Source organism: Cyclospora cayetanensis, unplaced genomic scaffold (genome assembly GCF_002999335.1).
Source record: "Cyclospora cayetanensis isolate NF1_C8 unplaced genomic scaffold, CcayRef3 CcayRef3_contig_35, whole genome shotgun sequence".
NCBI lineage: Eukaryota > Apicomplexa > Conoidasida > Eucoccidiorida > Eimeriidae > Cyclospora > Cyclospora cayetanensis.
Window position 1 is genome coordinate 63939 of NW_020312314.1, and position 21517 is coordinate 85455.

At 50.7% G+C, this 21517-nt stretch overlaps 3 protein-coding genes and 1 pseudogene across 3 annotated transcripts; 2 read left to right on the forward strand and 2 right to left on the reverse strand.

The window, feature by feature from the left end:
* The first annotated feature begins 3770 nt into the window (after positions 1-3770).
* Positions 3771-4473, forward strand: LOC113146512 (annotated as a pseudogene).
* Positions 4474-6862: 2389 nt separating this feature from the next.
* LOC34622288 lies at positions 6863-9075 on the forward strand. The gene is made up of 6 exons (XM_022735457.2): positions 6863-7088; positions 7564-7713; positions 7936-8055; positions 8241-8360; positions 8596-8756; positions 8947-9075. The coding sequence occupies exons 1-6, from the start codon at positions 6863-6865 to the stop codon at positions 9073-9075; spliced, it is 906 nt and encodes a 301-aa protein (XP_022588728.2).
* A 229-nt stretch (positions 9076-9304) lies between these two features.
* On the reverse strand, positions 9305-11062 carry LOC34622287. Its single transcript, XM_022735456.2, has 2 exons — positions 10848-11062; positions 9305-10331 (listed from the first exon to the last, which is right to left on the reverse strand). The coding sequence occupies exons 1-2, from the start codon at positions 11060-11062 to the stop codon at positions 9305-9307; spliced, it is 1242 nt and encodes a 413-aa protein (XP_022588727.1).
* Positions 11063-17595: 6533 nt separating this feature from the next.
* LOC34622286 lies at positions 17596-20135 on the reverse strand. The gene is made up of 2 exons (XM_026334044.1): positions 19917-20135; positions 17596-19860 (listed from the first exon to the last, which is right to left on the reverse strand). Exons 1-2 carry the CDS (start codon positions 20133-20135, stop codon positions 17596-17598), a joined length of 2484 nt encoding a protein of 827 aa, XP_026189829.1.
* Between the last annotated feature and the right edge of the window lie 1382 nt (positions 20136-21517).

Genomic DNA, 21517 nt, shown 5'->3' on the forward strand with positions numbered 1-21517 from the left:
GAGTACAGGTACTTGATGTAACAAGTTTCAACTGTGTGTGCCTGTGCGCTGGAAACCGTAGCTGTAAATGCTCTGGAGTCTCTGGGGGGTACAGCTACGCTGAACTTGATTGTCCCTCTCGCCTCATGCCGAGGACTCTCAGGGGCGCGGGCAAAGGGGATGCTGCACTGTTTTTAAAATGCTCATGATAACTTTTATGTATCGACTCTGCAGTGCATTTTCTGCTTACTGAGTCCTGCAGATAGGCTTTCTACTACACATACTCCTCCATGGGTTAGGAAACAGAATATTACGCAGAGTCATACACCGTGCCCCCATGAAAGCTACAGACCCTTCACTGGACGACACTGTGTCTTCTCTTTCCTGATACCCTAAAGGTCCAATGTTCAGAGTTTTAAAAAGGTACATTTCAGTACTACATACCAGCATGCAAATTTCATTATTTACGAAGTAAGTCACAAGTACCATATCCACACTAAATTTAAAAATAGATAGTGTCTCTTCCTAGGAGTTCTCTGTTGTTCTTGCGGGCTCCGTAGAGAAGTGCTGAAGGGGGGGAAAAGCCAGGTGGGATGCGCGCAGTTTTGTCGTCCGTGCACCCATTGCTGTTGCACATAGCAGCCTAGCGTACCGGCGCATAGCCTTAATTCATGTATCATGGAGCCAACTATGTTCGAATAGGATGTACACATAGCAGCACCACCAGAACAAAGCTTAACAGTTGCATAAATTAGTTCGAGTTTACTCGCGCAATTTCATGGAAGTTGATGAGAGCTGCAGCGGGGTAAGCCACATTTCGGCATTATCAAGTGCACTAGCTATAAACAGCTTTTCCCATCCTATGCTTACTATGCACCCGCTAGTTCCAGTATGCACATGACCTACCTTTCAAACAGGATATGCAATGAGGTGTTGCCTCGTTCAAAAGAATGACTGCCCTTGTCACTTTCCTTCGCTGTCAGTGCACAGCAACTGACACGTTGTTACAGATCTTTAAAGGCTAAACCCGCGTGCCTTGTACCGACCTGGAACGATGCACCACAAGGAGAGAGACAGCGCTCCCTTGCCTCCTGCTTGCTCCAACCTAATTCTTTCCTGATCAGTAGGAGATTCCTGGTTCACTCTTGTTAAGGTGGGCCGAGGCCTTCTAGGCACCACAGCTAGCTCATGCGCTTTTATGGCGTGCGCTGCAAGTGTGGACCTAATTGCATTTAGTTCGAAAAACCTGGTTCTTCCTGTTCGCTGCATCCCCAAAACGCGATATCTTTTGTAGCTGAAGGCGTAATGCAGACACCTGGGTAGCAAGAAGTGGGTCACTACTGCAAGCACTAAGGGAAGCCGACTTTTCATTTTGCCCCAACCAGCCTACTCTGCCACCGTAGCGCTCCGTCTAAGGTCTTTGTAAGGAACCGCTTAAATGCAGACTCAGAACAAACCCAATACAGGGTTGTCGTAAATCTTTCAGTAAAACTCTCACGTTTCGCTTCACGGACATGCCTTAAAAAGTTTCTGGCATGAAGGGAGAGGGAGATCTAGCGTGTGCGTGGCTGCACTGCATAAGTGTTCCGAGGATTCCAGCTACTTGCATATAGCATCTAGCGCAGAGGCACACAACATTGATCCTTACGCTAGCAAACTGCAATGAATGAGATATGCGAACAGTCAAACTACGTAGTCAATTTATCATTTCTTTATTACACATAACCAATATGGTGGCCGTTTAGCTGCAACTTAGCCCAATAGGGCCAGTGTCCTTCCGTAAATGCTCCTGTGTGCTTGTGGGCAATTAAGGCATCCCCTTAGCCTCATCCCACTACCTTTTCTTTGTGTTTATGAGTCGCATGTCTCAGAAATTTTGCTGTTTTGCTAGACTCCTGAGCAGGAGCTTCCGAGCTGAGGGGAAGAAGCGGCAGTATATCGGCTATACACTGTCTCCGTGGCGATATTACCCTCACGTAAGAACTTTCTACCAATCTAGCAATTTGTAACAAACAATTTGTGAAGGATTCACGACTCGGCGCTTTTGTTTGTATATACTGTTAAGCGCACAGTAATGTTTGTTCGATACAAAAAGGCACAGCGGTATGTGCGTGTGAGCTCGATGCTACGTGCAATAGCTGTAAACTCTCGGTGTTCAAGAAGGGTAGCTATGTGCACCGTAGTGTATCATGTGAGGAATTTCAAGTGGCGCGGGTCAGAGAAAGAGCGCTTCAGAACTTTTCATTGGATTTGGATTAACTCCGCGGGGGTTCGATTCCTCCGTACGAAGAATTTAGATGGAGCGTTAGTTACCTCATGGTTGACTGCAGCTGGTCTCCGCTCATCCATGTACTGCAAGTACAAAAGTCTGCCATATTTTCCCACAACAGCTCACCGGTTTCAAGCAAGTTCTCTCGGCAATTCAATCACTTGGGAATTAATGGCATCATGCTAAGAGAAAAAATCCCTCTGACGACGGAAGCACACGGTGCGAAAACCCCTGCTGCGGCGGCTGAGACAAAGACTGCAAGCCTATGTCAATATGTTTCCAGAGCTCGGAGAGAGGCATACGCGCCGGTCAATAAAAAGGTAATGCATGCGTCGATGATTTACACCCACCAGCATAAAATGGTCGTAAGAATGGGTGAAAACTCGAAGATTTAATCAGCTAGTTAGAGACTTACTTCAATCTATATCCCCCTATATGAAGAAAAACTAGTGTTTCGTGCGCCCTGTTGTTCGGAAAGAGAATAACTCCAATGGTGGCTCTATACGAAGACGAAGAAGGCCACCTGCAGGAATAGCTACAATCGACAGCTTCGTACGAACCCTGCCTAATCGGTTTATACCTCGACCCGCTCTGCGGCAAGCTTTGGGAGAATCGAGACACCTGAGGTAGGAAAACCGATGGAGCGGTATATCGAGAAATGCAAAGCTTGAATTCGCAAAAACCTTAGTTCAGACAAACAGCTGCTTTATCAATGGTTGTTTTCATGTCTCCCCTCAGTGTCACGTCAGGCCGTTGCAGGGAAGGCAGCGACTCAGCTATTAACCACTGATTGAGCCGTGGATCTTGCGCAAATGATGGACTCCCTGAGGCTTCAGGAGAATAGATGTGCAACGCCAGCACCTTTGCATGGAAAGAGGCAGCCATATCGGCATTCAGAGCCTATGGATGATAAGGATGTGCCAACCGGCCCTCAGTTGCAGTGTAAGATGAACGAGAAAAGAAAGCCACAGAGGACTGGCACCCCTAAGAGAATCCAGGCAGCTTCACAGTAATGCATCTGCTCCTACTATGGGAAACAGGGTCATTTGATACAAAACCGCAAGCGTAGGCAAAGAGCCAAATATCTTGAACAACGTGCCTGGGCAAAGGGGAAAAAGCTGCTGGGCAAGCAAAGAAGGCGCATTAGAGAAGCGGAATGCTCCCACGCACGATGCCCTGTAGTGAAGTGAGCGACAAAGGATTGAGCAGTTGAAGACCCACGAAGGGTCGATTCTGCGCTGATGCAATTTCGCAAGAATGACCAAGAATTGCTAGCGTTACTCGACCCTGGATGTCACATGAATCTGTTATCTCAGTAGAAGTCCCAGAAGTGCTCGCTACCTGTTCACTAGTTAGAGCGGGGACTATGACTCAAGATTGCTGATGGGCAGCAAAGCACAAGGATCTGCAGCTATGATGTACCACTCAGATGCCGATTCAAATCAATATTGGAGCCTCTAAACATGCCCTGTGACTCCGACAGTGGACCCGTGCACCGAGGCGTAGTCCTAGGCATCCATAGATGACCCAAAGTAGGGCCCGCATGTTGCCACACCTGCGCGCTGTGAAGCTTAGTGATCTAAAGCGCTGGGAAAAACAACTGCTGGTCTTCTTAGCAAGGCTCAATTCATTTTTGATGATCGGGATAGAGTCGGTAGCTTCACAAGGTGAGGTGAAGTGTTCATGCGGACGGCGGTGTAGCGCAGGGAGAGAATGCAGTTTTGAGCATGTATCCCTGTCTTCCTGACTATGTGGCTGCTTTTATTTGACTAAATCGGACTGAAGTTGTTGCCGAGGAACAGTGATATCGGGCAAATATCAAGGAAGAATTCATGGATCTGGTAATAATGGCGAGCTGCCAGCAGGCAGTCCACCTGCTGGTCTTCCAGCGCATCGCATTATGCTAATCCCCCAATCAGTCGCAAGCTGCGTTCTGCGGTATCAAAAACCTCCACAGCATGGACAGGAGACTGATGGCAGGCGAATGAATTGTTGGAAGAAGGCAATTTACAATAGCTGACAGACACTGTTGAGCATTACCCGATTTCGGTGCGCAAAAAGGACAGAATGTCGCTTGTGAGCGTTAACCATCAGCCCCAAAACAAAATCACCGTAAATGAGAACTTTCCGCTATCGCGGACTCGCGAGTTGCTTGATAGACTACAAGGGTCAATCGTCTACTGGGCATTCGTTTCACATACGTCTTCTTACAGATTCTCATCTAAACAGAAGGCAGGCACAAAAAACGTTCTGCAGGCAGACTCGGGTGTACCCCTGGTCCTCTTGATACCTCAGCTGAGCTGAACTGGCTAGGTAGTTGGGATTTCAATGCGCCTAACAGGGAGAGGTGGATGGCTGTCTGCATGGACACATCTTTTTCTTCACCTGAATGTTCACAAGCTTCTACGGAGTGCGCTTCAGCTGTTTTTAAAGTCAAGCAGTGGTGTATGCAGGCATCTAACTTTTGGGTTTGGCTTAAAGCAACTGACTTTTCGGGATTCTGTATTTTGGCTACGGAAATTAAGCCAAATCAGCCTAAAACCGGAGCAATATAGACGTGGTCCTTAGCTTTGCGAACCCGCAATGGCTTCGCGAAGTTCTATGAGCTTGCATCTTATTACCAGATCGCTGACCTTTGCACTCATTTACTTGAAAGCGCACAGTACGCGACCTGGACAGACGAGGCTGGTCTGGCAAGGTTCACACAGTTTAGCGCTTCAAGAAAAGGCTACCAGCCCATCGCAGCAGTTGTGCTGGTTTGGGCCCTCTTTAATTGTTGACGTGTGTATGCATCTTTGTTCCCTCCACATTTCCTTTAGAAACAACACTTCTCAACAAAAAAACGCATATGTTGCCTGTGGAGTAGTCCCCTCGGGTTTTTCTTTACGGGCTAATTCCCACATCTTTTTTTCTCTTTTGCCCTGTTTTCGTGTTTTTGCCCGTTTTGGGAGTGGCGAAAAGACGTAATTCTTCTCTCTTACGCCTATTTCTTCTGGATGGGCAGGTTCGGGCCACGAGGGCTTATGTTTTAATCTAGCAAGGGATGATGTAGCCGGCGAGGCCACGTTTAGGCGCTTTCTCTTACACTAGCTATTATCATATTGAAGGAGTGGTAAAGAGCTGGCTGCTTAGTTGTCTGGTTGTAGATCTTGCTTTTTGCACAGTACTGCTAGCTGCATTAACGAGAGGGCCATGTCGTGTAGCTGAGCGCTACAGGCGATGTGCATTCAGCTGTGAGTGTTTCATGCTTGCAGGCTGAAACTACGCTTACCATAGCCATCGCTCAACCTTCATGTCGGGGGCTTTGAGGGGTGGAGTGACGGGAAGATGTAAGTTCTCTTTAGAATCACTCAGTGTCCTTCAAATCAGTTTGCATTGTGTCCGGAATAGAATGTCTGCATGCGAAGTCCATATATGGAGCGTTAGAGCGTAGACACGACACTTCTTGTTAACGTAGTGAGCTACCTCTCTTCGATAAACAAGATGTACGAAACACCGAAACCAATAGCCTACCCTTTACTCATTCTTCGATAAATATAAGTGGTGTAGTAGAAAGAATGAACTTATCATCCCCTCCGTAATTCAAGCACACTATCTCGTGCTCCGTAGCTGACTTTCGAGAACAGATGGGTGCTATCGCCCCTCTCGCCACTTCATAAACATGCAAAAACACAACAAAAGCAGGGTGAAAGATAAGACAGATGTGCGCATCAATTGGTGAAGGAAAATCGGAGGGGACTAGGCTACAGGTAGCACTTGTTTTTTTTCAGCTGAGAAGCTGTTGCTTTGAGAGTGAATGATTACACCAGACCTATTTGGTGCTTCTTGATTGGGCATGCTTTTTGAAATGAGCTAACTCCAATTTTCGCCAATCGAGAATGCAAAGTGCCACATCAAAAACTCACATATTCAGTAGCTCTCAGAAATGTTCTACTACACTGGTTAGATGCAAATAAGCATGGCTGTTGGGCCACGAAAATGCACTGCGGCTCACACACAACGTGGCCAAACACACATCGTTTATTGCTACTACCGCTATGCTGAATTCGACAGTAAAATCTTTACACCCGATAAAGAAACACCGAAATAGATATCTGTGTTATCATCCCCTTTGGAAACAAACACTTTTAACGAAAAAAGTGCAAGTGTTGCTGAACTTGGCAGCGGAAGTATGCCATAGAATACCAATGCACTTCTTACTCAAAAACAGAGAGAGCAACAGAAGGTCTTATGCCTTGTTTTTCATATTGCTAAATAAGAACACCACACATTGCTCTTGTTAAGGAAAGTACAAAGGATTTATACATTCTGTTACTTGTTGCCGTGCTAGTGCATGCACTTGATCGGCTGTCAGCCCCATCGTTCGTTCCTGCGAATTCTATTTTCCGTCCCCTTTCTTCTGCTGCATTCCAAAAGAAAAGATATTGGACGACTTCATTGTAGTTGCCGTTCGAGGTGATTCGCGGTGTGAAGAGAGGGGCTTCTCGCGAGATCCTCGCCTATGTCGTTCACCGCCGTCTGTGTGCTGTACTGTCCGCCAGCGTTTGCGTGAACCCGTCTCTTTCTCTGCTCTCGAGGCAAAAATCTGTCGCTCCTCTCGTTTATCCTCGGACAATGGCGGCATTTCACAGAGAAGTGGCGAAGTACTTCGCCAAATACGCCGCCTCGACTCCAGGCAGCACCAGCACGAGCCTCATGGCATTTACTCCGGCAGCACCGGCTCCTTCTCGCTTTAGGACCGCCTTGGGAGAAGTTTTCTCTCCCATTTGGTTTAGATTCTTCAGAGGACCGCTCGACAGGTGGAACCAGGCCGCCATCGGCAAGTACTTACGAGAACAAGGTGCGGGCAGTTTAGGTTGTAGAACGAATAAATGCAGAAGTTGCTGGTGCCTTTAGTTGGACTGAGAGTATTTGCCAGTAGAAGCAATGAAAAAGCGCATGCACACTATAGGGGGTTCGGGAAGAATCAATCAAGGGAGCTGACCGCGTCCGCGCATGTTTCTCGAGTGCTGCTGGCCTATTCAGATCGTGGGCTCTGTTTGCGCGCCAGCTCGCGAGTTGCAAAGCATGCGTAAAGCTTAGTATAACGATGTTATGTGCATGTCTCAATTTCGTGTTCATTGTTTCCCATTCTTCGACCCCTGCCACGCTCGCTTTCATCCAAGTTCGCACTCTTTCGTCCGCAAACAATTTATGCAGCTTGCTCACCCCTCTCTCCAGCCAAAACGGCTCGTAATGTCTACGTGATGTCAGTTTCGCCTAAGTAGTGCCAATTCTCGCTGGGCGGAAACCTCCTTCAACTTTTCCGTGTTCAGGGCTCATGTACGACGACTTGTACTCTGACAAGGAACCCGTGATTGAGAGGGCTTTGGAGCTCTTACCCGAAGATATTGCCACTGCAAGGTACAGGAGAATCATGCGAGCCACTCATCTGAACCATATCCGGCTGTACCTCCCACCGCACGGTAAGATGCAACAACACACACGGGAGAGGAGCAGGCGGCGGGGGACAGCAGCGGAGGGGCTGCACACGGCTGACGTGTTTGCAGCGAACAACTCAAGAAAGTCTCGTTTCTCAGGAAGCAAAACTTGCATGTGTGCATCTGTGCGTACTTAACAACCAAGGGAATGGCGCTCACCCCCGTCAGTGCCAGTGTCTCCTCATTCAAACATGCGTTTTTTCGCAGAACAGAACTATGATCCCTTCATTCCCTACTTAGCGCCGTATGTCGAGGAAGCCAAGTTTCAGCTGCAGGAAGAAGAAGAGCTCCTTGGTTACCATATGTGGGATAGACGGCTCTACTCCGGTGGGTTAAGGAGGAGCCTTCACTTAATGCCTTGGATACTGCGGGCAGGTGCAGGATAGTGTTCGATGTGGAAAGAGGCTGCGTGCGTGCCGCGCGTCTCGCATGCGCCTGTGCCGTAGCATCTTATAGTCGGTGCGTTGCATCTTTTACCTGCTGTGACTGTTCACTGTGTGTCTTTTGCTCAGGCGGCTGCACTGGCTTCGGCGACTTTGAGCCAGGGATGCACTTTTTGGTGTCGTTTCCAAACATGTACGGCGGGGGCAGCGGGCCTCACAACAAGGCACACCTTTCTTCTCTAGCGAGAAGCACGAGCAAGACAAAGTGACGAGGATCTACCACGAAATACAGAACGGGAAGAAGAGAGCCGAAAGCCTGCGCGGGGTGACGATTCAGTTAGAGCTCAACACACAAAGCGGATGCAGAGCCGATTGTTTTTGTAGCTCCCTGCACCCGCAGCGTGGCCGCCCCAAAGGAGCCACCCAGTGGCCTCTTTTGCCTCAATACTCCTATTAAAAGCGGCTTTATGCGTTTCCCCAATAGATCAACCACTTAAAGGTTTAATGGCGTGCCTGCCTTCTTTCCACGCATGCGATTCTTCGCCGCCGGCCACTGCAATGAGATTCCCTCCTGCAGCTAGCATTTTTTCCAAAGGTCGTTCTTCTCCCCGCTTTGAGGAGAGACGAAGAAGACAGAGTGGGCCCGCAAGCAAACGCCTCTTGTTCAAACAGCACGGCTACATTACCTATCACCCACAGACATAAATAAAGATATATATATATATATATATATATAGACGCCACGCACGTCGAACTAAGTCATAACCGCAGAGACTAATTCTAGAGCCTCGCAGCCGACCTGGGCCCACACAGACACTGAGAAAAAGACGGCCAGGCCCAGCCGGCCCGAGCTGCGTCAGGAGGATGCAAGTCCGAGGTTTTTGCACACGGGGCAGTACTCTGGTGTGTATTCACTCAGCAGCTAATACCCTGTCTACACGATCCAACACCAACGCGTTCTTAAGACACGCACAAAGAGAACTGTGACTGCCGCACACAATGCAATGCAACAATTCAGTGCCCGCTGTCCACTTCGTAATGCGTTTTTCGCTTCCTCCGTAATCGCGTTGCCGTTGCATGAGCGTGAGCGGCCTCGTGCCTCCTCTGTATGTTTAGTTTAGTCGCCGTGTATATATATACCGCGTGACAAATGAGGTGTGACGACAGTCAAGACATAAGGTGCTCGGGTGTATCTACACTGCAGCTTCTTCGAGCTCCGCGAGTGCAGCTTTGGCTCTCGCTGTTCTGGACCGTTCTGGGGCCTCGCCTTTTCTCCTTTGCTTTCTTTCCTCCGTTGCCTCATGTTTTGACTTTTCCTGCATTGTTGATTCATGCGCATCGCCGGCGCTGGTGCTCCGGCTGCTGCTGATAGGGTGCACCCGTTTCGCTTTCAAATGCGAGCTGCCCTGCTTGGGACTACACCCAAACTCTGCAGCTGCTAAGCCGTCTTCAGCGCTATTCCCTTGAGCGTATCCTTCTGCTTTGGAAACTTTGCGAACTAATACCCGTCTCGGGATCTTTTGCGCACTTGCGACATCCGTTTCTTCTGCCTCACCCTCCCCACCTTTTCGTCCACGCCCCCCTCGAGCACCCCGTCCTCTTGGCGTGGCTTGAATTGCAGCTCCTGCCTCCTCCTGGGCATGCCTGTATGCCCCTGTTTCGCGACTCCCCTCCTTTGCCGCTTCTCTGCCTCCAGCTTGGTTCTTCCTGTCGCCTCGCCACCCCCCAGAGCCCATTTCAGCCGCTCCATTCTCCTCGCTGGCAGCAACAACGGGGGCCTCTGCGTCCGCATTCACCTCCTTGGCAGCGCTCGTGGCTCCTTTGCCGCCACTTGCCTCTGCTCCTGTCTTGTCGTCTCCGCTACTGTCATCGCCCCACTCCTCGCCGTCAGTTTCTGCATTCGAGTCAGACTCCGTCTCCGAATGCCTGCTCCGCAGCCGCCTTCGCGCCGCTTCCCCATACACTGCAAGTGGTTCCCAGTCGCCGTCGCTCTCTTCGCTGCTCGACGCAAATGGATCCGTAGTGTACAGCAAGGCGCATGCACTGCCACCGCCCTTGTCCTTCTTTGCGCTGCAACTCTTGCGGCTGCCTTGAGATGCCCGCTCCTTCGTTGCATCAGGCTTCTCCTGAACCTTCTCCTTGCAAGGGGCCTTCAGCGTGCGGCAGTCCTCCTCCTTCTGCCGCTTCCGTTCCAAAGCAACTTCCAACAGCAAGTGGTATCTGAGCAGCACCCAACCAGCCACCGCGAATGCGACGCCGCATAGAGTTACGAATCACAAACGAGAAACGTGAACACGGATACATATACATATATGTATATACATACATAGCTACAAGCAGGCGCCCTACAGAGAAAATAAATGCATGCGACTACTCCCTACCTCGCCCTCCTAGTGGCCTGGCAGGGACCCACACTACGCTTATGCACCCCCTTCAAGCTTTCCTTTCCCCCTATGCCAGCGCCCGAGCAACAAGAAGCGTGACGCAAGAAGGCTGCTTGATTCACAGGAAAAGTGGTGCAAGCGAAGTGCACATATTCAGCTCCGCAATTTTAGGAAGGAGCTCAGAAATGCTCGCGTGTCATCAGACCCTCTCGCAGCTTGTGTTCTGCAAGGACTTGTCAGTTTCACGCCTCGTGTCATGCAGAAACGCGTGTAGCCGACACCGGTGACAGCACAGTGCACACACGTATACAGAGCAAAAAGGCTGATGCACAGCCTACCAGCAGCGCCTCACCTCGTTGCTCTTGAGTAACGGAGGGGCTGTGACCTTCTGCCAAAGTGCAGATCACTGATGTCTATCGCTTCCGAGTCACTACTGGATGTGTCATCGTCATCTTTGATGACAATTATCTCCTTTTCCTTCGAGTCCGCTGAACATCCCGCCTGCTCTGGCGTTTCTGCTGTATCATCTGCAGATGTGAAGGGGCTTCGCTGAGGGCTGGCCGCCATGGTTGCGAGCGACGACGCAAATGCGAGGGAATCAAAGTGGGAGGCAGAGGCCAGGCGAAACGCTTAGTGACGCTTCCAAGTAAAGTCAGGGTGAGCCAACCCCGCGCGTGCAGCTGCAGGTGCGCGCAGCTCCCGACCGAGGCTCTGCAAGTTGCTGTCGTGGTACCGAGGGAGGCGCCTGGAGGAGAGCAGTAGCAGTCAGTTTTTTTTCTAGCCCTGGCTTTTCACCACCTGCTTAAAGGGGATGAGTAAAAGGAGAGAAAAAGGCAATCCAAGAGAGCCCTTGCCTCCAGATCCTGTGTGGCGACGCCGTTTCTCGACCAACAATCAAACCTGCGCTGTGCGCCTTGGTGGGCTAAATGCACACATGACGAAACTCATTTTGTCTTCGACAACCCAAATTATGTGCAGGCATCGGAGCACAATCCAGAGGTAAATATACATAACAAGAGAAGGATGAAGGGGCGGGGCGAGCAGTGGACAGGCAGGGGAGGACGGCTGGCCCGAATAAAAATGAGGGCAAGAGACTGCAGCTAGCCTTGTCTGATGGTCATTACCAAGCGCGTTGTCGTTTTACTTATCGAGTTGCGCGAAGGGCGGTGTGTCTCTGGGGTTTTGAAGGGAGAGGAGGGCGGCGCCACTTTAGGTACCAGAGCAGAGGAGGGTATCCTTACAGTAGCTGGCTGGGGGTCGTCAGCTGGAAATTGAGATGAATAAAATCGTATGTGACCCCAATATATTTAAAAGGACGGTAATACTTATTTTTTTGTTGGATCAGAAGGAACACACGTCGTTAGTTTGAGGTGTACATGCACCTCGCGGGGCCCTCCGCCTAAATAGCATTTCCTCTGTCTAAACTTAATTGTGAGAACATGTTCATCGATTCACTATTTTAGTGCTTTTCCTGTCATTTATGTGTAATAATGCGCAGAAATGAGCGACTAGAGGAAAAAACAACTATATTCGCGGCGCTGCTGCGAGATCTTCCCGAGGCAGCCGAGCCGAACACTTCACAGCTGAGCGAAGTTTCGCCCGCGGAAAAATGGGAAATTGTTTAGACTAAAATCTTTCAACCAAATGGTAACAAGTGTGGGTTACCAAAAACCGCGCACTGTCTCCTTCTATGAACCCACATCCTTTTGTGGTGGCACAAAACCGCGATACCCAGCATCCGAATCCGCTAGAGCATTGCACAGAGAGCCGTCACAATGCGCTTCTTAGTAATTTCCCTCCTCTCTCGTCTTTTCAGGAGCCACTAATGAATAGTACTAAGAATGGGGAGCTGCGCGTGAGGTTAAAGGCTGTCTGTCTGTCCAATTTGGATTTTAGCGAATGGGCTACTCTAGAGCACGAAGATTTCAATGGAGACGCACTTCACTCCAAAGTCGATGGATGCTCAATAAGTTGAGATACTTAACTTATCGTGTATCCTTCAGGGAAAGCCACTCTCGCTTTCCCCCGTGTGCGCCCATGAGAGGGACTGCAAAGAGTGCGCGTAGCTGCACTCTTTAAGCATTACAAGAATTCGCAGCTAGTTTCACCTAGTATCTTGTGCACAGGCACGCACCTTTGTACCGTCTTGTGCCGAGGTAACAGAACTCTGAAGTAAAGAAAATACCAGCAGCTAAACCAAGTAGTCAATTCTCCACTAATACACAGATAGAGATAAGCAGTTTAGTGGCAAGTATTTAATGTGTAGCCTAGCCACTACATCATGCCTCCACCCCCGGGATTCTAAAGAGTCTACGCCCTCGCATTGCATACCTGTCCGTCAAGAGCAGCGACACGCAGGGCTGCGATAGTGTTCCCACGCTGTCGCTACTTCACAGGCAGGCAGAAGCACGGAAAAAAAGGCAAAAGCCAAGCAAACGGTCTGCATCAACCGCTGGAGGAAAGTCGCAAGGAGAAGAGAAGCTATCATTAAACGAGGGACCAAGCAGCACTACCGCGGTGGAGCGATGGCCCGCTTTTCTCTACAGCACGGGAACACCTGAGCCTTCTGCTACGAGAGAGACTGAGGTAAACGTGTAACGCGAATCGAGTTGTGAGCTATACACCAGCTCAATACTGCCTCCGCTCCTCGCAGAACAATATCTGCATGCCACATTCAGCCGCTGCACGCAGTATAATGGACTGCAAGTCTTCACAAGTCACATACATAAGAATTCGAGACAGCATACCCGCAAGTGTGTTCACATGCATAGGAGTGTCTAGAACCCCTGGAGAACAGTAATCAGGGATTTTTTTTCGAGCAGTATCCGTGGACGAAGGTATCAATTTAACACAGAGCTTGGTCTGGGAAAGGAGAATGATCAAGGAAGGCGAAGAATATCGTTCATGGCAATCAGCGTAGCTTGTAAAACAAAGCCAAACATTTTTCTGCAGGCAGTGAAGTCCGCAGTCACTCCTCCGTCAGGCACTGCGGCTACCATTCCATTTTCAAGTTCATCAGGGGCTCTCGTGCGCTAGATATTCGGTGCTCAATAGTCTCAGATCCCGGCATTCACCTGGCTCACTGTGGGCATCTGCCTCCACATGGGTCACTTACCTGAATGTAAAAGTCCGCGAATAGATCAGGAGGCTTTGAAGCTTCTTTTGCCTCCAAATTTTAGACTGATCGGCAAAGAAAGGGTAGTGATACGTCAGACGATGGTGAATGACACTGAGGAGCTCGTCCCTGAGTGGTCCTCATGGATTGGTATTCTTGTCAACGGCGACGCTGATGCTACCTTGTACCTTGACCTCTGACGGTCTAACAATAAAGTTTGAGGTCTGATAAATCCACATACTTTCAGGAGCCTAGAGGATTTGGCAAAAGACCTGGCCATGTTGGGAGGACCCAATTTCAATTTGAAACGGCATCTGAGTGCCAGATCACAGTTGCAAATCCTTGTGCTTGGCCGCCTGTCAACAATCCTGGGTCATAGTCTCTGCACTAACTAGTGAACAGGTAGCAAGCACTTTTGCGACTTCTCCTCAGATAACAGATTCACGTGACATCCAGGGTCACGTAAAGCTAGCAATTCTTGGTCATTACTGCAAAATTGCATCTGCGTGGAATTGACCCTTCTTGGGTTTTCAACTGCTCAATCCTTTGTAGCTCACTTCACTACAGGGCAGCCTACGTGAAGGCATTCGTTCTCCCTGATGCGCCTTCTTTGCTTGCCCAGCAGCTTTTTCCCATTTGCCTGGTCAAGCTGTCTGACTCATTGGCTTTTGCATACACTTGCGGTTCTGTATTAAAAGACCGTATCTTTTAAGTAGAAGCAGATGCGTTATTGGGGGCTGCCTCCGAGTTCTCTGTGACAGTCCTTTCTTGTTTACCTGTAGACAAAAAATGGCAGTTACACTCCTTTTCCGTGGAAACTTAAGGTGTTCACCATTTGTGATAGTTTGATCTGTTGGTCATCTGATCATAAATTTGCTACCCATTCTCTGACCAGTTGATGTGACACTTCTGGTAGGCCTGCAGCAACCACTGACAAAGCAGCTATTCGTTCGAATTGTGACTTCTGCAAACCAAAGCGTTGCATTCCTCGATATACCGATCAATCGATAGGTACACTTGCTTCAGCTGTCTTGATTTCGAAGCATTCGAAGCTTAATGCTGAGCGAATCTCGGCATAACCTGACAGCTGGCGAGCGTGAAGACTGGAAGTGCAGTGTTCCCCCTAAGCAGGAAAGCTCCTCTTCGTGTATAAAGCCATCAATAAATGTGCTCATCCCTCCAATCAGTCTGACACACAGAGCACTCGTTCCTCCTCATCTGTGGGAAACGAATTGAAGTGTAACTCCAACCGGGTGATTAACAACATTCGAGTTCTCGCCCACCCGTACAACCACCATAGGTTTTGGCTCGGCATAGCCTCATCGACAAATCCATGCCCATCTTATCGACTGATACTCATGCCTCTGTACCAGGTGTGGAACGAATGCATTCACGCCAGCTTGCAGCCCGCCCCCTCCCGCCCCAGCAGGGGTTGCGGCACTGTCTGTTTGCCCTGACAGAGGCTTATTTACCAGATTACTGCCAACTGAAATACGAAGATGGCTGTATAATCAAAACAAAAGGGCTGTTGTAGGGTTACCTAATATTCCACTGCATCCCGGTTGAGGGAACAACTGTATCTAATTATGGGGTGCTACTGATGGTAGCACCCAGTCCGAGATTTACCTACGGGAGACCCTCTATTTCGGACCGAATACAAAACAACACAAAGTTATTGAGTGTTTCTCTAAAAAGAATCTCGCTTTCACCTGCCCTGGCCCCTGAGAGCTCTTAACTTGAGGCAAGAAAGAAACCTAGGCTGCCTTTAGCTGCGCCATCTCAGCATTCCTAGCATTTACAGCTAGACATATACTGGCTCTAGCACACAGGCACACACAGTATTGTGTCTTCTTGTGCTGACGTAGCATTAGTCTCACACATGTAAGATACGCGAATATACAATCAAAAGTGATCAGCTCTTTACGAATTCCTCGATGATAAAGCTGGTGTTGTTGACTGCGCCTTAATAAAGCTTAGCTTATTATTGAGAAGCTGTGAGGCATATTTTATTCGCATATTATATGGTACTGCCAGCGCTACAATGCCAGATTGGTGTCGCCAGCCCCCGCTCCGCAGTTTCCTTCTACCGGTTTCATTTTGTATGACCACACAGGATTCTCCCGACATCCAGATCCAGATAAAGAACTGGCTTTTTGAGCTATGTAGCTTTCCAGGGGACACTATGTTCAGGATATATTAGTGCTATGGCTGTCCCTCACTTCACATTAGCGGAATCAAGCCCTCTACTAAAAACAGCATTCGCAAAGCAACAAAGCTTTTACCAATTTACGCAGATAAAAGGTCATTTTCTTGTTGGAGACGTAGAGGCCTTGTGCTTCGGTGTGAACCGTCTCTGCAGGGTACTCGCTACTGCAAAAAACACCGGCGAGTTTCTTACGAGCTGCCTAGAATCAGAGAGGTTGGCAGGTTTGCTGGACCTTAAAGGCCATTATTAGCAGTCTAGATGCGCTTTAGACCTGTGCCGTTTTTCCATTTTTTTTACCCTCAGCCAGTCTAGCGCCGTTGCTCTGTTCATTTAGGGACTGGACGCTTTAAGGGAGTTGAACTCATCTGCTGCGGCCCTTTTTGTGTTGGGCATTGAAGAGTGCTGCCGTATACGTTGACCGCAACGAGGAAACCGAAACAGCCCAGTTCAACCCGACTGACAGATAAGGAACCCTGAGATATTTACAAGCTTGAGAAATAGATTGGAAGGAAGAACGGGTGCAAAGAAATAGATAAAAAGGGGGCAGAACCGTTTTGCTGATGGCTGCACTGGAGCCATCAGCAAGATCTTGAACAGAGCCATAACTGATCAAAAGACAAAGACCGATAACCGGAGAGAAGATAAAGCACAATGGCAGGAGAAACTAGTGATGAATTGGCTTCTACGGGAGATGGGAGAATCGTAGGCCCATGCTCACTCAAACAGGGGGATGCAACGCCCGCAAGTCAATATGAACTTGAGCGATGGAATGCAGAGCTGGCATTTTCCGAGGCTATGCTGTGGATTAAGAACCGCGTGGTTGGTGGGTGTAGCTAGCGTCACAAGAACTCGGAGGGTGTCAGTCCAGACCAAAATCTAGAATGCAACGGCAAGAAGTAAATGGCTTCGAATTAAGCCTTCCAGCTTCCAGTGCCCTACTGGCGTTCACAGATCTCAACTATTGGCTATTCTAGACCAAGCGTGGTAAAAGGCATTACTGCGATTCTGCATGGGAGAGCTGGTGGCTGCCTTCCTGATCACTAGGTCTGCGTCTCGTGCGCATTCGGCAATACTGCTATTTGGAGAGCCCAGTTAATCGAGGCTTCAGGTGACGACTCGCCTAAAATTGAGGCCAGCGTAGGCAGAAAGTCATAATCGCGAGCTTCCAGCTAGACTTTCATGCTTCATAAGACCGAAACCTCATGGCGGCCCATGCAGAGTGTACCACAGCATACCAAGCCCATGCACGTGTTCAGGAAAAGCAGAAACTTTAAACGCGCCTCCTATTCATTCGGCAAGGGCAAGAGCAGCTCGCGCTCCTGGTGCCCTTAAAATTGTACCCGCGTTCAAAGGACACCCGATGCTTCAACCTATCTATCCGTTTTTCTCGGAATTCTATACCACGAAGCTCCCGAGTTTCAGCAAGCAAGACTTCGTGAGCTCGTTGAAGCAGGCAAGACCACACACACGCACCTACACCTACACATCCCTTTGAAACTCTGCGCATTGAGTGCATACTGCCGCGTATTTCCTTGAGAAAGAGGCGATCTTGCTCCCGCGAGCTTCGAAAGTCAGCCGTCAAGTCAGTTGCCGCACGTGCCCACTGAGGAGACGCTGTTGCTCAGCCATCCAGGATCCTGCAGCGGCCTTCCTCGTCGACGGCATTCTCAATCCACAAACCTTCTGCATCCGAAGCTCTTAGGCCCAAGGAAGGAAGTCTTCGCGCAAGCGACAGCTGCAGCACCCGCATACCCTACAAAGGCGTGTGGAGGCTTCCTTTCACGCTCCACAGTGCTTGACAAGCGTGTCGTGCAGCTCTTCTTCTCGCTCTCCGACATCTTGGCGAGCGTTTGTTTCGGCTTTTCGCGCATGTCGTCTGTCTGCCGCCTCCCGAAGATCTTGCTCCATGTACGCCCTGGCATCAGGTCTAACGATTCTTCTGGGGTGTCTCCACAGGTCTCCCCAGGCCGCATGCCTCGCAGCCTTGTAGCCGGCAGCGTGAGGCATGTGTTTGCTCACAGCAACGCGCTCAAATCTATGGGGAGGCGCGCAAACATCTAACAGCACGTGCTCCCTCCCTTTCAGCGGCGGTGCAACGAGTCGCGGCCAGAAAAAGGACAGCTCTGCGGGGGAAGCTCCCGCCGTTTCGGCTGCCGCGAGAGTGCGGTACCGACTTCTAGGCCCCTGCCCCTTTCTAACGGCGAGGAAACTAAACTTTTCCTCCTCTACAGCCTTTGCGCGGGAGCCTTTGCAGTACAAATGATGCGGCAGACGACGCACGCGCTGACCAAAGTGGCACCAGTCCCGGCCTGTAAGCGCAAGGGGGCATACCGACTCGTGGGAACAAGGAGCAACAAAGTGGAAGCTGCCCTTAGACAGCTCGGCAATAAAGAGTTCCCGCACGCTCCCCAAGACGCGAAAGCCACTCACCGTACCCCTCTCCACCAACAACAACAAGCCCCCTGGACGCAAGCGGTTCCACAGAGTGCGAATCATGGCGTGGCGACTCGGCTGCCCCTCCACAGAACGCAAAAGGCCATGCGGATACATCACCAAGTCAAAGCGATCGTCTTCAGGCTCCCCATCTGACCCCAACCTCCGCCGCAGCCCCTCGTCGTACAAAGCCAACTGCCACTGCACAGTCGGCACGAGATCTGCAGTCAAATACCGACCCACACTCGCCAAGTGAGCCGACGGCTCCACAGCCATCAACAGCTCAAGACTGCTTTCGCCGGAATGACTGAAGGAGGAGCCCAAGGATGCTGCTGAGGCGGTCGAAACCGTCGCGCCGATAGCGTCGACATCCCCGAAGGCTTTCCCCTGCTTTCGGGGAGCCGCTGCGTCCTCCTTGTGCAGCTGCTGCAGCAGCTGCTGCTGCTGCTGCTGTCCGTACACCGCGTCAACTGCTAGGAGCCCCGCAGCAAACCCAGCATGCATTTCAAGGACGCGCTTGGGGAAAAAGTCGGAGCAGCGGCCCTTCACTTCTACGAGAATTCGGAGCAGCGAGGCATACACGCCAGCAAAGCGGTGAGCCGTCCAGGCTGCAGCCGTCAGAGGCGAATGGCCTAGTGTAAGGTGTCTGTACAGCGGATGACGCGCGTCTTCCGCTGCAGCAAGGGCCTCTTGCGCCTCGAGCCCTTCCGCAGGCAACGCAGAAAGCAAGGCATCCGTAGCCTCCGGCAGAGATCGCAACAGATGCGCATCTCGGGATTTCAACAAGAGAGTGCTTGCGGTGGGCTCTTGACGGCGCGACTGCGTAACAGCGGCCGCATCGGCGGCTGCCCCAGGGAACTCCTCGGCGTGCTCTTCTTGGTGCTGCTTTTCTAGAAATGCCTCCCTGGCAGCAGCGTCGGCAAGCACCTGCTGAGCCTCCGGCAGGAGCTGGGAAGGGAGCACCCTAGGCAGCTCTACGGATGTTCGGGCAGTAGTCTTGTCCGCAATGAGCCTCCCCGTCTTCTCCAAGTCTCTTTTCCTTCCTACGTGCTTCAGCAGCAAATGCAACTTCTGCAGCACTGGGGCGGGCAGCTCCACAGTCTTGAGCGTGCATAGAGACACCGAGTCGAGGGCAGCAACAGACTCCGCATCCGGACGGGGGGATTCCAACATGCGATCAAACAGAAATCCGCGGTGCGGGGGGTCCTCACGTGATCTGCTCGTGCTGCTGCTGCTGCTCGTGCTGCTGCTGCTAGCGCTATTCCTTTCGCTGCAAGGAGTGGCACAAGACGCACAGGAGCCAGACATGCGCCTGCGACAGCTTCTGGTGGCCTCATCGGCCTCCCCGTTAATGGCGGCGTCAGTCGAGCTAGCACTAGTCTTAGACGCGAATTCCCTTGCGGGGTGCCGTAGGCAAGGCGGCTTCACAGAGGCGGCGATCCTCATGAAGGGCACAGAGCTCCTCATGCGGCGCAGGGGGGTGAACTCTGAGAGAGAATGGCATTCTAGACTGCCAGGAAGCGGGATGCCCGAGAGCAGCCGGATCTTCCCCAATAATGGAGGCACCGAAAAAGGTGATACGGGTGACGCCTGAGCTCTCACGGAGGAACCCTCCGTCACGGTTTGAGGAAGCAGAAGAGGTGTTGGAGGGAGCCGTGGTGGTATACAATTGAAAGAGGAGTAATCCCTGCGGCCTTTCTTTGCGCCGCTGTTTTGGCTTGACCAACTGGGGCCCACATGAATGACTCGGGAACTGAAAGGACGCAGGGAACAAGGGCACGAGACACCCGAATGACAGAGGAGGCGCTCGCCTCGCATTGACAAGTTTTCTCCGTGCTTCCTCTTGCTGCGCCGGAAAATAATAGAAGCAACAAGACTTCCGACATTCAGGGGTCTGTTCGGCCGCGTTACGATGAAAAATGACTCATTCGTGACGCCTTGTACGCTCTCGCTGACAGTGATGGGTTAAGTTCAGCTGTCCAGACACCTCGAGTTGAACGATGCTCATGATGGTCGTGGCTCGTCATAACTGTTATTCTCCCGATTTCGTACAGAATTGTCAGTCACTCGCCGCCGCTGCTTCCCTTCTCATGCTCCCAAGCTTTTTGTGAAGGCAAAATCAAAGAAGAAATGAACGAGAACTTAAGCTGCGATTTTTATGAACACGGAAAGGCCGCAGCACATTGAATTGAGGGGCCAGCGAACGACTTTGTGGGGAAGATGTGCGCTGATGTATGCGCCTTTCCTTCGCGTCACTCAGAGTAGAGCAGAGCTTCCAATGAGATCTGATAATGGAAAGCGTTTTCCCGGATACAAGTGCAGAGCAACACTTCGAGTGTTGGCACAACTCGCCGCCGACAGTCTTCAGGGGGTAAAGGCGGGGGGCCCCCCCAGGACCTTGCCTCCCATTCCTAATGAATCGCGCTGCAGCCCCAAGCACGAAATGCCAAGTGCTTGAAGAAAAACTTTCCATGCGTCACTTGCAAGCAGAGCCTGTTTGTGGAAAGCAGCCAGTGGGCAGAGGGGAAATTAAGGATACAGGCCGGGCGTGCTCGCCGCGCCGACTGCGTGCTTGGGAGTGTTTTAAGCCATATTCGCATCAATATAGGGTGTTTGAGGTTCAAATTAGCCATTTCTCGTTATGGAGTAGAGGATCAAGCATTCGAAAGAGTGATAAGCTCTAGGGCCAAGGGTGAGTGCAAACAATGGCAACTCCGTCTGTGCCGTCAGCTTCGAATGCATCAGAGGGAACTTCCTTCTTCAGCGCAACTGAGGTGCTTTTGGCGGAGGTGACGGGGGTGACGGATAGTCTTAGCCGTATCCAGCGAAATTGTTTTTATCGGTGCTGTTGCCGCATAGCAGACACCGGGGAGACGAAGACGAAAGCTCACAGCGAGCCAAATCTTCAAATTTGGGAGAAATCCTGCAGCGATCGCTGCGTCAGCAAGCACCTTCAAACTCACAAGCTGGTCGGAGAGGAGCTCGCCAAGGTATATCAGGAAAGCGTTGCCCCCCCCAAGCCGGAGTCTCCTGAGGCGACTTACACGCCCCTCTCATTCGCGTATATGTGAGGCGTATATGGACTTATCGCTGAAGCATGCGTGAAGCAACACGCCTTATTCTATCGAGCAGTTCTCGTTTTCCCATGCGTGCAAGCGGAGCATATAGGATCGGCATATGGCGCATCACCGAGCTTTTCCCCTGAGGACGCTCACGCCAATGGGCACCCTCAAGGGAAAAGCTGTGGAGGGAACTCTGTGGCGTTTGC

Excerpts from the sequence above, each read along its gene's own strand:
- LOC34622287 (XM_022735456.2), bottom strand. The coding sequence starts at position 11,062 with ATGGCGGCCAGCCCTCAGCGAAGCCCCTTCACATCTGCAGATGATACA. Across the intron at positions 10,332-10,847 it reads CGTTACTCAAGAGCAACGAG|ATACCACTTGCTGTTGGAAG; the intron begins GTGAGGCGCTGC and ends GGTGCTGCTCAG.
- LOC34622286 (XM_026334044.1), bottom strand. The coding sequence starts at position 20,135 with ATGTCGGAAGTCTTGTTGCTTCTATTATTTTCCGGCGCAGCAAGAGGA. Across the intron at positions 19,861-19,916 it reads GGATTACTCCTCTTTCAATT|GGTTCCTCCGTGAGAGCTCA; the intron begins GTATACCACCAC and ends ACCGTGACGGAG.
- LOC34622288 (XM_022735457.2), top strand. The coding sequence starts at position 6,863 with ATGGCGGCATTTCACAGAGAAGTGGCGAAGTACTTCGCCAAATACGCC. Across the intron at positions 7,714-7,935 it reads GCTGTACCTCCCACCGCACG|AACAGAACTATGATCCCTTC; the intron begins GTAAGATGCAAC and ends GTTTTTTCGCAG. Across the intron at positions 8,361-8,595 it reads CCTTTCTTCTCTAGCGAGAA|ATCAACCACTTAAAGGTTTA; the intron begins GCACGAGCAAGA and ends TTTCCCCAATAG.